Below are 15,813 nucleotides of genomic sequence, written 5' to 3' on the forward strand. Positions count from 1 at the left end.
CCATATAAGAATAAAAAAGTTGGTTTTAAAGTAATCAGATTAACAAACATTCTAATTTAATAAAAATAAGTGGAATAAATTAATTTTAACTATTTAAATCTTTTTAAATTTAATAAAAAAAAAATGTTAGTGATCTAATTAAAAAAAAAAAAATGAATAAATATTTAATAAATGAATAAATTTGGTTAATATTTTTAGATAACAAAATACATTTTTAATACATTTAAATTTGTAATATTTTTACAAATGTAATTTAATAAAATTACATATAATATTTAATAAATATATAGTTAATATGAATAAATCTAATATTTTAATCATTAAAATAAATGGAAAAAAAAAACTATTTAAAAAATATATAATAATCATCTTACAGGAAAAACAGAGAAATCAGGAACAGCCAGCAGAGCCAAGAGGGGGGAAACCGCACCATGCTTAATGACTTTATCTCTGTATGCAGAGCCGTCACCTACAAAGACAAAAGAGCAAAAATAAATTCAAGCAACCAAGTTAACGGAAATCAATACATCTCACTGAAAAGAAACACTATTGGTCACCCACCAGCAATGTTTCCGAGGGCCCAGACTGCCTGCTCACTAATATGAGCGTGCGGTGAAGAGATGAGGCTGATGAATGCTGGAACAGCCCCTCCCTGAACCACAGCGCTGGTCTGGTCAGATGTTCCAGATGCAATGTTAGTCAGAGCCCAGGCTGCCTCAAACTGTATGGGAGGACATTCTACCAAGCTCAGGAAGCTCACGAACTTGGGAATCAGACCAGCGCTGATGATACGGTCAATAGGGGGATTCTTCTCTCTTGACAGCAACTTCCTGTATTTCAATTGGACAAATCATAGTACGTAAAACACTGGACATTAATGCATATTTCTTTGCATGCAAATGCTAACTTTTAAGCATTACCTGGCAGCTTGGGTGGCCTGGACCTGAGTCTCCAAGTTATTACTGCTCACACCATTTACAATCTCCTCCACCGTCCAGTGTTGAGCCTGATTAAACACAATACATATCGATGACGTGTAATACCTCAATATCATGTGTATATTGATCAATAACGAACGATTATGTTTTGAATCGTGCATTAATATGGATCATCTACACACCTGACAGTTCTGGCTTTTCTCTTGAAGAGGAGAGGTGGCCTCGTCCGGTAGACTGCTCACGTTTCTCCTTTTCAAAATCTGCTCGTCTTTCTTTGCTCTACGAAGTTCAACATTGACTTCGATCCTTCGACGTCTCAGCTCCTACATTAAAGTATTTAACATCTGTATGAACTGAACTGGGGCGTATTTGAAAGAAAACAATCGATATCAGCACTTTTTACTGTATCGTTTTGCAAAACTGCTTACAGTGACATCTTTTCCTTTGTTTTTGAACTGAGTGAGTCGTGGACTGTTCTCATTAGCAGCAGACATTTTAAGGACGTTTGATTAATCACAGTATATCGCAACCTGAAATAAAGAAACACGTTCGTGTTCGAATATCAACATAAGTTGTATCACACACAGTTCAGAAAGTAGAAATGCATACTTGCGAATATAAAAACGAAATTATAAGTCGACTGAAAAAGAGGAACTTACCGCTTTCTAACCAAAGGACTGTGGCGCTGGACGTACGAAACAGACATTTAAACTCGCGCTACGAAGAATCTCATTGGTCCGTTCGAGCAAAAGCATTTTCCTATTGGTCCGTTTTGAAAAATCACACTGCTGGCGTGGGGACCAGGGACGTAGTTTACGTATTAACGCGAGATCTGGCGAGAATGCCAAACAAGATTTCTGGGAATGAACTTCAATATTTTATCCTTTAAAAAGAAATGACCTTCAAATTAACATATAAACATGTTCACTTATATCTAAATTTGTGTATTTAGATTATTCATAAATATATATTAATATCTGACCTTTTTGTTATTGACATCTGATCGTTTTATTAATTTGATCATCTGAATTAATGGTCTCTATAAATATAACAGCTGTTTATAAAAACCTGATTATTTAAAATATTTTCAGTTAAATCTGGAGAAGTGGTTTCAAATAGTTGTTTTCTATTTATTATTTACTTACCTGCAATCATTTAAACAATAGTATTGCAGTACTGCATTGTTTGTATAAATATAAAGGCTATTAAAGGATGTGCTATTTTGATTATTAAATATACCGTTCTGTTAAAATAAATCGGTAGAAAGCACTTTGGTTAAAAGGAATGCACGTGTGATAAGGGGGCGGGGCCTAACAGCTCTAAGTTTAATTCTGATTGGTCAGCGGCGACGACGCTTGGCTTTTTCATATTTTAAAAACCATAGTGGAAGAATGGACTGAAGAGAAAGACTTTGCCACCACGTGTTACAGTATACACAACGCATATATCCATTGTATGCTGAAAAAAGTAACATTTTACATTAACAATAAAACATTAACAGTAACATATATCGTGTCTCCCACTCAAAAAAAGGATTTAGTATTTCTGTAAATCAAACAATCCTTTTATGGCGTAATTATCATATTTATAATAGGAAATTATTTGTTTGACAGTGAAAACAACTCAGTAACTGGCTAATTCATTAATTAATTAGACTACCATTTGAAGATCCTAAGTGTATATGTAGGCTTGAAACAAATGATCCCAAGTATACAAACAAATAAGAGTAATAAAAAGTCTTTATAGAAGTGTAATTCTATTAAGATCAGAGATAGGAACAAAACATGATTATTGCCATACAAATTCTGTAAGATGGGAAAAGTGCACTTAAAAATATAACACAAAAAAGTTTACTGTCATTAGTATATCCTTAACTATAAACATGAGAAAATATGTGTGGTTTATTTTGTGCCTTTTAACACAATTTTCTAGACAAAACAGAATCGTGTTAGATCATTTATGTATCTTTAAATACACCATCTTTTAAAGAAATCCAATATGAACTGCCAGATTGTACAGGGGTCTATTAATTTCAAATGAAAAGAATATAGACATCTTAATCAATGTAGAAGAGAGAATCCTGTCCCCTCCATTTATTTGTTTCATATACATCAATATTTCTTCAGTTGTAATACAAAAAAAAAAAAAAAGACAAGTTATACAAACAGGATACTTTCTTGACTAGCACTTTCATCAGTCCTCGATGCATTTTTAGAGCAACGCTTCTTAGTTTAGGTAACTTGATCTACCCCACTGCTTAAAAACCAATTAGCAGATTGCGTCCACATTCCACTTCTGAAGTAGTACGATGAATCATATGAAGGGGGGGAAAAAACAAAAACAAAACAAAATGGGTGCACCATGATAGACTCCTGCTTTCCTGGAAAATGCGAACATGATTCCGGAGGGTTTTAAAAACTCACAAAAACATTTCTGTAGGCATTTAATCCATAAAGAAATCCAATAGGAGAGCATCCCAGTCTAAACTCATTGCTTTAACAATCAAAAATGTAAACCGTCCATTCTTGATCCGAACCCACAGCTTTTACGTCCGATATTCCACCAAACGCTGTGGCTATGTGCGGTGCTGGCCGACTGGGATAGAGCTCCATCTTGAATTAAATGTTCAAAGTTTATTTAGAACAGCATGTGGTTGTATTCTATGAAGCTGATGACTGTAGTTTGTTGTTATGAGACCTAGAGAATACAGAGAGAATGAGGTTAAAAGCCCTTTGGTTTTATTGAACATCCACAAATGGAAAATGAAATCTACAGCACATAGAAAAATAGCCTCAGGGGTTAAAGGAATGGAAGCCATGTTAACATAATACAACGGGAATGCCTTCAGTCATTTAAATTGGTGCTGGTTTCAATCTAAATTTGGAAGAAATGAAAAACAAAACAAAAAAACATACCATTTAAACATTTTTTAAAGCATGGTCCTTTATTTCAACATGGTAATCCTAATAAAAGGATTTAAAACTCTTTATTTTGCTTCATATTCAAGCCAACCGAAACTGCGTAGATTCTGCGCAAGTTATAAAGTTGCACAAACTATCAGCAATTCATGAGTCCTCTCAATGAAAACCTGGACAGAGCAGCGAACCAGCTGAAACTAACACGTTGTGAAGCACATTACAATAAAACTGAACAGAAAAAGTCTTAAAATGTATTTAATCAGCCAATCCACATGATAAATATGATCATGCATCCATGTAAACATCATAAATAACATCATGTGATCAGCAAACGTAATGGGGGACAAAAAAAAAAAAAACAGGATCATAAATGCACAGACATAGTACTTTCAACATGGCTGCCGCTCTCTGATTGTCAAAGGCTTCACTGGAGTTTTGGCTTTTATTGACAGGTTCTCATTTCTCTTAAATGTACATCAGTTTCCGCTGTTAATAAAACAGCAAGTTCCATGATTCTCTAATACAGAATGACTCCGCCCCTTCAGCCACTATGACTTATGACAATCTGCAAGAAAGGATAATGGAATGTATGAATGACATGCATGAAGCACAAACACAAACACTTATGTTATCAGCATACAGTCAATGAAATAAGACAGGAATAAGAGGATGAAAAGCCAGCCAGAGAAATCTGAGGTTAGATAACCACTATACTGCCTCTTGAGTTAAAAAAAATATATTCAAAGCAGAAACATTCATAGTATGAAAACAAAGTACATGAAGACAAGCAGACACTAAACAAAATGGGATGTATGTAAGCCAATGCAACGGAAAAGACTAATGAAAATTGTGAAATCAACATGAGAGCAAACTATACAGTACAATGCAGCTACAAATTTAGTACGAAAAAACTAATACTATGGCTTAAAAAAACCTTACCTGTGGTAAAACCACTGTAACAGCCTTTTATATAAACAGATAATCGGTTTGACCGATTTTTAAATCGATATTTACGATTTTCAAACTACCTGGTTAACAGTACTTTTGATAGATGACAAAAACATATTTAATGAATTTTCTGGATAATTACTCTAAATACTAGGGGTACAATGGTTCTCGGTAAAAAAATCTAACCGTACGGTTCTCCACAAGCGGTTCGGCATACACTAGGACCGCGGTTTAACTTAAATCTGACAATGCATCTGTAATATGGTTTGTTAAGAGTTCGGCTAATGCATGTTTCTGTTGATGGATACAAGTTCTGGCTTCCCAATACATTACAACAAGAGCGATGAGAGAGAAAAAAAAACAATACTTGGACAAACCAGTCATTTTTTAATCTATGCGGGTGCTTTATGCTGGAATAACTGTCATTTATGCCGTCATCACGTGCTGATAGCGCAGGTGAGACCTGAACAGCACACGTTGCTATCTGTGTTTAAACTAAACTCATTTAAGCCTTGCCAGTTTAAATATTAAAGAGCCAGAAGACGTGAACTCGCGCGCGCAGTGAGAAGATCTGTGTGGTCGCTCATCCGAAGCGTACCGAACCCGTGACTCTAAAACCGCGATACAAACCGAACCGTGAGTAAGTTGAACCGTTGCACCCCTACTAAATACGTAGCTTAAAAAAAAACAAAAAAAATGAATATTTTTAAATCATTTAAATTAGTTTTACAAGACAAGCATTCATCTGTATCGGTTTTAGTCTTTCTTAAAGTGATGTTGGTTGGTGAGTAAATGACAGAATTTAAACTAATCTTTAAATATCCTAAAAACCATCCTATGCTGCTACATTGTATGCATGGGAGCAGATGTTACCTGCTTGCTTTGAAAGCTTTGAGTTTCTGTACAAAGAAAGACTCCAGGAACTCAGCACACTGGTAAAAAGGCGAGTCGCTGGGATTGTAGTAGCGGCAGTTGTCGAAGATTTTGGTCATGTCCGCTACGAACTCTGTGAGTTTGCTGTAAAAGCGATTCTGTAACCTCTCCTCCATTGTAGAAAGGTCTGCAGATAACAGAAAATAATGGAAATCACTACTAAAACAGAGATAAAATGCTAATTCTTTTTCAGCATTACTTATAATTAACTCAATGATATAATATAATATAATACAATGATATTTTAATAACTAGTGGTCGACCGATATATCGCCAAGGCTGATACATCGGACGATATTTGGCATTTTTCAAATATCGGCATCGGCCGATAAGTTTTTCTGTTTGGCCGATGTGTTCGAGGCGGGACTTATATTTTGACGGCACACAGTTCTCACATTCTCCCTCTTGCTTACTGTCGTTGTTAACAGTTCTGTCTAATACGGATAGAAGTTTGTCATTTAAACAAATCTTTGAATGACTAATGAACATTTAATTTAAAAAACCTTGCAAACTTAGTCGAATCTAGTTGTGAGATCTTGTGAAGTGTGCATGTGACCTGCATGATCGCGTGTTCTCTGCGTGACGGTCGGTCCGTGTGAATTGAATGCTTTAAACTTTAAACTCGTGATTTCAAATTATGCTGCGCTTTATGCATTTGCCCACTATCATATTCATGTCATTTTCACTGTGTGCTGTATGTAAAATGAGTGTTACCTTGGCTTTATTTGAAAAATATGATTCCCAATGCACACAAACTTCCCAGAATACTGAGTGCCCTGTTGGTTTAAAGTGTTTACTTACTTTTTAATTATATTTTTATTAAATATTTACTTGTTTGTGAAAAATACTTTGTCATCTAAAGTATAAGTATGTTTATTTTACACATTTATTTTTTAATCCATTGTCAAATTTCTTAAATATTAATTAAAATTAAAAACAAATTATATCGGCTTTATATCGCCCCCCTGCTTTCCAAGATATCGGCATCGGCTGTCAAAAAACCAATATCGGTCGACCACTAATCTGTTTGTCTGTCTGTCTGTCTGTCATCTAAAAACATTCAAGCTTTAAGCTTTACTTTAAACTACAAACTATTTCAGACTGAAAACCGTCAGACTTTTTAAACTTTAAAACTTTTTCAAACTTTCTGGTCAGGCTTTCTCAAGCCAACTTATAGTTTGTCTTGACAAACTTTTTAATCTATGATATAATATAATATAATACAATGATATTTTAATAACTAGTGGTCGACCGATATATCGCCAAGGCTGATACATCGGACGATATTTGGCATTTTTCAAATATCGGCATCGGCCGATAAGTTTTTCTGTTTGGCCGATGTGTTCGAGGCGGGACTTATATTTTGACGGCACACAGTTCTCACATTCTCCCTCTTGCTTACTGTCGTTGTTAACAGTTCTGTCTAATACGGATAGAAGTTTGTCTAAAAATCAGATAGAACTGTTAAACAAAGGAATTAATGTATACAAAAAGTATTATAACAATTGCTTTTATATTATTAGTAATAGAAAGGCAAACATTATAATAGAACTACCTTAATAAAACTTTAACAGAAATGTACATATAACCAAACAGTCATAGTCACGGACTCTGGTCATTCAAAAGAGGCAAACAAAAACTCCTACCCATCGGTTCCTTGATGATCCCATAATAATCTGGAGCATCATTCGGATCCACTGGCTCCAGGAATGGCCACGCCATCTTATGGGACTAACATATAGAAAACATATACAATGATTATGAGATTCACACGATTTCAGTTCCTATTGGCTTCCATTATATTTTTTGACCATACAATAAAAGGCAATGGGAACTGAAACAGTTTGGTTACCCACATTCTTCAAAATATCGTCTTTTATGTTCCACAGAAGAAAGAAACTCAGTGTCTTTGAACAACATGAGGGCGAGTAAATGATGACAGATTTTTCCTTTTTGGTTGAACTATAATTTAAACATCGTGCAGTGCCATACAAGTGTTTTCTGTAAAGCAGCTAATGGTGAAGTTTATTCAAACCAGACAATCGCTTGCTTTTGTTATGATTATAACTAAACCAATTTAAGAGTTAAAATCAATGAAACACTTCTGCATTGTGTCCCATTCCAAACTAAACCCCAGCTCTAAAATTCCAAACAGCCAAGACACCATACGAACCTGTAAGGAGCGCAGGATCCGCTTCAGCCCCTCGTAGTCTTTATCTGTGAGTGGCGTCAGGACCGTCATGGCATCCTCTGTAGACTGGCACTGCGGGCACACATATTCGTCGATATGTGTGGCTTCGCTCTGTAGGATGCCCACGCAGCGCCCGTGGTACCAGTTCTGACAGCGATCGCAACCGATGTAGAACCTGAAGAAGCAGCAGGCACGAACATATCAGAAAACATGCTTCTACATGCAGCTTATGAAACAGATGTGATGAAACTGCAGGTGTGTGGTTACTGGGACTCGTCGTATGGAGTTCTGCAGATGCAGTAGAGCTCCTCTGTGCTTCCCTCCTGAGCTCGTTTACATTCTGAACAGATGTAGTCGTCCATCTTCTTGGCCTCTTTCTCGGTGATGCCCACACACTCTCCATGATACCAGTTAGAGCAGAGGTCACAACCAATGTAGAACCTGCATCAACAGCGTACCAACATTAGATTCATCTCACATCCAACTGATTTTCATATATATAATGTCTTTCATGAAAAACCATATTCATATTTTTACAGCTCCAGTAGCATGATTGACGTTTAACAGTTTTTCACTGTATTCGAACAAGTCTTGTACCAATTGGAAATTATTTTCAAAATTATTTAAAAAAAAAAAAAACACAGAAAAAATATTTCTACCACAACAATTTTTTTCCTAATCCAAACACAAAAGTATAAAATATCCACAAAATATAAACATTTTTCACACCAGACTTATTCATAAAGTCTGATGCCAAACTTTTTTTTTCTGAAAAAGCTGGGATGCAAAAAATAGTTTTATATTATATTTTGAGTTTTTCGGCAAAAATAGGTTTATTGTATCCTTTTAAAAATTTTAGTTTATGTGCATGTTTTAATGCCAAAACACTCAGAATATTAAAATATAATAACATGTTTAAATTAAATTTTGTGTTGTAAATCTCTCTCTTTATTTTCGTCTAGGTGTATGTTTATATTTTTTATGCCAAAATACTTATTTTCTTTAATAATTTAGTAATAATAATAGTAAGTAATAACTAAATCTAAATGCAAACAGATAAAAAAAAAACACCTGATCAAATAGGTATATTTAAAATCTTAATGTATGTTTATATTTATATTTTTCACTAACAGATTAAACACACACACACACACACAACTGACAAATAGGTATATTGTCTCCTTTTAAAATCTTATTATATGTTTATATTTTCAAGCCAAAAATGTTAACTTCTAGTGTAAATATTCAAAATGAAGTGATAAACAAAACAGAGAAAAGGAATTCCTAACAGGAAAAAAACAAAAAAAACAACTAAAATTGCAGGACAGTAAAGTTGTCATACTTGGACTCATCGTAGGGCGTCTTGCAGATGCAGTATAGCTTGATGTCCCTCTTGCTGTCCTTTGAGGTAGTGGAGATCATCTTTTTGCGTTTGAACTTGGAGGCGTCTCTCTCCTCGTCCCGCTTGCGTTTGTGCGCGGAGGAGGGGGACGTGACCGTGGCTGTGTGCGAGGAGACGTGTGCGCTGGCGGCCGCAGCAGCTTGTGCAGCCGCAGCCTGAGCTTTCTCCTTCTCCCGCCGCAGTTTAATGAGATCGCGCTTCAGCTCCTCCTGCAATGAAAGACAACATGACAATGACTCGACATGCGCAATGTAGCTTCAGCTGTCTCTTTGGCAAGTCTGATGTGGTGTTAATAGAGTGTGTGTGAGTAAAGCTGAGATGTGGGCATGCAATGAAAGCATTCGTCTCTATTGCCAAATTCCCAGAGATCGTCATAAACGAGGAAAAATGGTCATTAATTAGTGTATGTGAACACACTACCTATCAAAAGTTTGCAGTCGAAAGATTTTTTTCATGTTTTCAAAGGAAGTCTATCATACTCACCTGGTAATAACAGTATTATTCTGAAATATTATTTCAATTTAAAATAATGATACGCTTTAAAATGTAATTTATTCCTGTGATGCAAAGCTGCATTTGCAGCATCATTACTCCAGTCTTCAGTGTCACATGATCCTTCAGAAATCACTTTAATATGCTGATTTGCTGCTCAAGAAACATTGAATATTAATTGTATGTATTATTTATTAATCTGTTAATTAATAAAAACTTCCTGCACTTCCTGTTCCTCTCACCTGCACTTGCAGCTGTAGTTCTTTATCAAGCAGAGCTCTTTTCTTCAGGATATCAGCCTTGAGCTGCTCTTTGTGTTTGAAGAGCAGAGCTGACAGCTTGCTGGCGTTCTGCTTGCTGCGCTTTTGCTCCACAGACTCCTCCCGTTTCCTCTTTTTGGCCGCCTGCCTCTCGTCCTTATCGATTTTATCCAGGATGAACTTCATCACCTGGTTACAGACAATCATCCTGCCCGGACAGACAAAACACACTGGATTAGGCTGATTAAAGTCAGTCGATTCTTAAATGAGACTCCCATAAATACAGCTTCAGTGGATTATCTGGGGTGCACACGTTACAAATATAACGAGCCTAAATAATGCTTCATGTTAGCTGGAATTTAAAATCACTGAAAAAGTCACTTGGAAAGTAGGAAAAAGGGCGATCGATAACATATAGAAAGTGTTTACCTCTGGTTCTCCTCTCTCTCAGCAGGAGTCATGGTTTTCTTCTGTTTTAACTGCTCTATGGCCACATTCTGCTTCTGAGCCACCTAAGCGAAAAACAAAAAGAAGCGTTTAATAAATGTTAACTCAAAAGTTTCAAAACAACATGAAGCACCATCGGTCAAGATTGTAACTACTGTAATGTCACGTTTCCTAGTAAATGCATACATTTAGTGGGAAATCAAGCAGGACAGGACTTGCACTTCTAAATCCATTAGGATTTGTACGGATAGTAATCATGCATCTCAGATACTTTAACTGGTTTGCAGCTGAATAAGTGAGGCACACATTTAACGGCAAAACAGGGTAACTACTAATTCAAAATACCTAAATATCTTTTATTAAATACACACACGTATTGAAATTGGGTTATGTACTAACATATCAATACATATGAAATAAAGGTTGATCAAAATTGGATTTATTATTGACAATACAATAATGTGTTTCAAGAGTCTGAAAAGTGCAGCACTCGCATTTATTTAAATCATCACCTCCTGCAGTTTAATGATCATATTTGGCCATATCGCAATCCCGTTAAATAAACAATAAAGACTTTTGTTCCATTTGTTACCATTTAAAATATTTAAAACTTTTTATGACCTTAAATTGATCAAACTGAATATATATATATATATATATATATATATAAAGCATTAAGGACTCACAGGAACTCATATTCCCCCCCCTGCAGTTCATTAGCAGAGATATCATTTTTAATAAAGACTTTTTCCATTAGAATAATGTGCACTCATGAATTGTAACAATAAAATCTTTATATGTTCAATCTTTTTTTATTTGCATTTATTCATATTTATCCATTGTGTATCATAATATTAATTAATTTATCTATTATATGAAACCATAATATAAATTGTAATTTTAAAAATATTGTATAATGAAAATATAGTAATTTATTATTATTAATTCTTTGTAGGTACTGTATTTTCATATTGAATATATATAAGAAAATATTTTTTTAATTACAATACATTTTTAAAGAATTTGAATTAAACCTTTCATTCCATCCAAGAAGCATTGGAATAAAATTAACATAATTAATTAACAAATTAACATAGCCTTACATTTTAATAATTAAATGTTTCAATTAACTACGGCTCATTGCAGTGTATCAATTCACGCATGCTTAATCAACTAATGAGTAATGCCTCTAAACGTAGTGACAGATAACAAAAAATATCAGATGAACTAGGGATGCACGATTAACCGAAATTAAATCGCAAAGGCGATAAATCGCGATTTGGCAGAAGCTGCGATTATCATGCGTATCTCCCAGTGAAGCACGCTTCTGTGATCAGCAGTAAATCTCCATCCGAAGGCCAGAGGGCGCTCTCGCGCTAAAACTCCAAATGAATTGTCTGCGATTATGAACGCGATTTTGCGTAGCTTGTCGGTGAACTGTGTAGTAAACGCTGCTCCATCTGAAAGCACGTGCTGGATATTTACTACTAATCACAGAACCGGCTTTACTGACAAGATATGCATGACAATCGCATTCGATTAATCGTGCAGCCCTAAGCTGAACTCATTCTTAAAATTTGGTTGCAAAGCCTATAAATTTCAGATCAAAATCATCTTGAAAAGAGCGATTCTTAACACGCTCAATCATGACTAATCGTATGTTGCTGCTGTGTGAATGTAGCCTAAAGGTTTACATAATATCCCATGTTTCTTAAAGTCAAATCATTCTGGAGTCACATACTTGGGTCCTGACCTGTTTCTGTATCAGCTCGCTCTGGCTGACGTGCTGCTGGGCCTGCTCTCTCTTAGCCTCCTGCTGTTTCTTCTTCTGCTGCTGCTGCTGTTCGCAGAGCTGCTGGATGCGCTGGAGCTGCTCCTGTACGCTGGCCGTCTGGATGGTCACCAGATTCTGGATCTGGTGTGCAGCCCTAAGCTGAACTCATTCTTAAAATTTGGTTGCAAAGCCTATAAATTTCAGATCAAAATCATCTTGAAAAGAGCGATTCTTAACACGCTCAATCATGACTAATCGTATGTTGCTGCTGTGTGAATGTAGCCTAAAGGTTTACATAATATCCCATGTTTCTTAAAGTCAAATCATTCTGGAGTCACATACTTGGGTCCTGACCTGTTTCTGTATCAGCTCGCTCTGGCTGACGTGCTGCTGGGCCTGCTCTCTCTTAGCCTCCTGCTGTTTCTTCTTCTGCTGCTGCTGCTGTTCGCAGAGCTGCTGGATGCGCTGGAGCTGCTCCTGTACGCTGGCCGTCTGGATGGTCACCAGATTCTGGATCTGGTGCGCTTGGTCTTGCCCTCCGCCCTGCTGCTGGATCTGAATGGGCAGTTGCAGTTTGATCTGCTGGGGCATCCCGGCTGTGGTCCCGACCTGCTGGACTTGAGCCTGAATCTGGGCCACTACCTGACTCTGGATGTGGGAGATGACCTTCTGAATTATTTGTAATATATAATTTATTCACGGTATTTAGAAGTGCCCACGATAACAATATCGTGCATATTCATTACCGTGATATATCGCATTACCGAATACCGGCACAAGTCTACTAAAGTGATGTAATCAGTTGAGAAAGATCAGAACATTAGATGTGTCTTAGGTTTTAAAGTGGCAGTAGCATAATATGCATGTTAATCAAGTATTTCATATTAAGCATACATGCATTAATTCAATACATTTACAATTAATTTATAATAAATTATTAAATAATTCAATAATTAGTTTAATACTTATGACTTAATTTCTCCCGATGAAATTAAATTCTTTTTTGCAGGGAAACTGCTGGGAGACATATGGTGATAAACACGTGAAAAATAGAAGAATGTGACGTAATTGACTGTTTGCAGGGAGCTTGATTGACAGGTGATCTGACCAATCAGAACGCGGATATTATGTGCAGCCGCTGCTATCCGCCATCTTGCCCGACAGCTACGGCCGGTCTCCATAGAAATCCATGTTAAAACGGGGTAAAAAAGATCGACTGAATTGAAACTTTTTCAATATAACTAAATATAAAAATGTGCAAAGGGTTAAGCTGTGCTGTTGTTGGCTGCCACAGTAACGGCAATAAGCTAAGGAATTTCTTTAAAGTACTTGTTTTGCGTCTGTCATGTCTGGCGCTGTATGCATGGCTTGCAGTGCTTAAGTTAAAATACTGAGTGTGAAATAATAAAATCATATGTTAAAACGTGTGCTCTTATTATTCTGTGGACAAAATCCTGTGAACTTCACCCTGATCCGGAGCTGTATATTCACATGTGCGCTCATCTGTTTTCAATGCAGCTAACCTCACATCACTTCATGTCATCTTCCCACTCATTAAACTATGACAGATCCTTCACTGCAAAAAGACGGTCACTGCGACACTCTAAAGCAGGGGTCTCCAACCTTTTTGTGAGTGAGGGCTCCCTGAAGGGATAAAATAGTCTCAAGGGCTATTTGTTTGATATACTCCAATACATATACATGTCGGAGAATCACTAAGCAAAAATAAATATATATATTTTTTCCCCCTCTCTAATATCTAGATATCTTGCATTTTATGCAAAAATGCATTTTATTTTTCCCTAAATTCTGTGTTTTCCATTTGATTTCTTATGGATTCCGTGTTTTATGATTCATCATTCTGGAGTCACATATTTGGGTCCTGACCTGTTTCTGTATCAGCTCGCTCTGGCTGACGTGCTGCTGGGCCTGCTCTCTCTTAGCCTCCTGCTGTTTCTTCTTCTGCTGCTGCTGCTGTTCGCAGAGCTGCTGGATGCGCTGGAGCTGCTCCTGTACGCTGGCCGTCTGGATGGTCACCAGATTCTGGATCTGGTGCGCTTGGTCTTGCCCTCCGCCCTGCTGCTGGATCTGAATGGGCAGTTGCAGTTTGATCTGCTGGGGCATCCCGGCCGAGGTACCGACCTGCTGGACCTGAGCTTGAATCTGGGCCACTACCTGACTCTGGATGTGGGAGATGACCTGCTGCTGGAGCCCAGGGACGCTGAGGAGCTGCGGGGGGAGCTGGATCTGGGGCTGGACTTTGGTAACGGTGGTCTGGGTGATGGGGAGGGTGGTGACCTGTTGTAGGGGTGCGGTGGCCGTCACCCGTGCTATTTGTGGGGTGGGGGCGGGGACGGGTGTAGGGGGCGGGACTGAAGTTTGAGGAAGATCGACTGAATTGAAACTTTTTCAATATAACTAAATATAAAAATGTGCAAAGGGTTAAGCTGTGCTGTTGTTGGCTGCCACAGTAACGGCAATAAGCTAAGGAATTTCTTTAAAGTACTTGTTTTGCGTCTGTCATGTCTGGCGCTGTATGCATGGCTTGCAGTGCTTAAGTTAAAATACTGAGTGTGAAATAATAAAATCATATGTTAAAACGTGTGCTCTTATTATTCTGTGGACAAAATCCTGTGAACTTCACCCTGATCCGGAGCTGTATATTCACATGTGCGCTCATCTGTTTTCAATGCAGCTAACCTCACATCACTTCATGTCATCTTCCCACTCATTAAACTATGACAGATCCTTCACTGCAAAAAGACGGTCACTGCGACACTCTAAAGCAGGGGTCTCCAACCTTTTTGTGAGTGAGGGCTCCCTGAAGGGATAAAATAGTCTCAAGGGCTATTTGTTTGATATACTCCAATACATATACATGTCGGAGAATCACTAAGCAAAAATAAATATATATATTTTTTCCCCCTCTCTAATATCTAGATATCTTGCATTTTATGCAAAAATGCATTTTATTTTTCCCTAAATTCTGTTTTCTATTTGATTTCTTATGGATTCCTTGTTTTATGATTCGGTACAAATTTATCATAAAAATTGGTGTCTAGTGAAACGAATTAATAAAACTTTAACATTTTAATCAATCTTTTAAAATGTAATCAAATGAAAATCAATTTACAATAAAACATTGCATTTAAATTTTTTTTATTTTATCAGACATGATGCTGCACAACAGAACTGTATAAATTAATATTAATAAAAAATAACTTGGTTGTATGATTTTCCTTAAAAATAATAATATTATTATTACTTTGAGAATTCCATTGTAGAATACAGTAGTAATATATTCAGTCATATAAGTTTATTTTGACGGTTTTACGTGAAGGCAGGGCTCTACGCTTACTTTTCTTTTTAGGAGCGCTTGTGCTCCTAATTTAAAAAATTTAGGAGCACGGTCAAAAATTTAGGAGCACCTTCTAATCAGTAATAAAACAATTCTGATAAAAAATTAACCTTCCCATTACGAGGTGATATTTGACTCCTTAAAGTGATTTA

The 15,813-nt window shown here is 36.6% G+C and overlaps 2 protein-coding genes across 3 annotated transcripts in view; both read right to left on the reverse strand.

The window, feature by feature from the left end:
- The window catches only part of kpna2 (karyopherin alpha 2 (RAG cohort 1, importin alpha 1)), a 4,085-nt gene extending 2,435 nt beyond the window's left edge, over positions 1-1,650 (reverse strand). Inside the window, exons 1-6 of one of the 2 annotated variants that reach the window (XM_016563759.1) lie at positions 1,598-1,650; positions 1,367-1,468; positions 1,121-1,261; positions 921-1,006; positions 562-830; positions 375-469 (exon numbers count right to left, since the gene is read on the reverse strand). In XM_016563759.1, the coding sequence (XP_016419245.1) occupies positions 375-469; positions 562-830; positions 921-1,006; positions 1,121-1,261; positions 1,367-1,432 (657 nt within the window). In that variant the 5' untranslated portion in view covers positions 1,433-1,468; positions 1,598-1,650. The other variant, XM_016563758.1, reaches the window with a different exon arrangement.
- Positions 1,651-2,998: 1,348 nt separating this feature from the next.
- The window catches only part of LOC107748807 (nucleosome-remodeling factor subunit BPTF-like), a 47,776-nt gene continuing 34,961 nt past the window's right edge, over positions 2,999-15,813 (reverse strand). Inside the window, exons 25-35 of the mRNA XM_016563767.1 lie at positions 15,091-15,124; positions 14,455-14,696; positions 12,658-12,912; positions 10,512-10,594; positions 10,065-10,290; positions 9,271-9,539; positions 8,196-8,369; positions 7,911-8,103; positions 7,384-7,468; positions 5,678-5,864; positions 2,999-3,635 (exon numbers count right to left, since the gene is read on the reverse strand). Coding sequence (XP_016419253.1) covers positions 3,599-3,635; positions 5,678-5,864; positions 7,384-7,468; positions 7,911-8,103; positions 8,196-8,369; positions 9,271-9,539; positions 10,065-10,290; positions 10,512-10,594; positions 12,658-12,912; positions 14,455-14,696; positions 15,091-15,124 — 1,785 coding nt within the window. The 3' untranslated portion in view covers positions 2,999-3,598. The remainder of the gene's footprint in view (positions 3,636-5,677; positions 5,865-7,383; positions 7,469-7,910; positions 8,104-8,195; positions 8,370-9,270; positions 9,540-10,064; positions 10,291-10,511; positions 10,595-12,657; positions 12,913-14,454; positions 14,697-15,090; positions 15,125-15,813) is intronic.

The sequence above is a fragment of the Sinocyclocheilus rhinocerous genome, unplaced genomic scaffold, assembly GCF_001515625.1.
Source record: "Sinocyclocheilus rhinocerous isolate Xijiao unplaced genomic scaffold, SAMN03320098_v1.1 scaffold950, whole genome shotgun sequence".
In the NCBI taxonomy this organism is placed as follows: Eukaryota; Metazoa; Chordata; class Actinopteri; order Cypriniformes; family Cyprinidae; genus Sinocyclocheilus; species Sinocyclocheilus rhinocerous.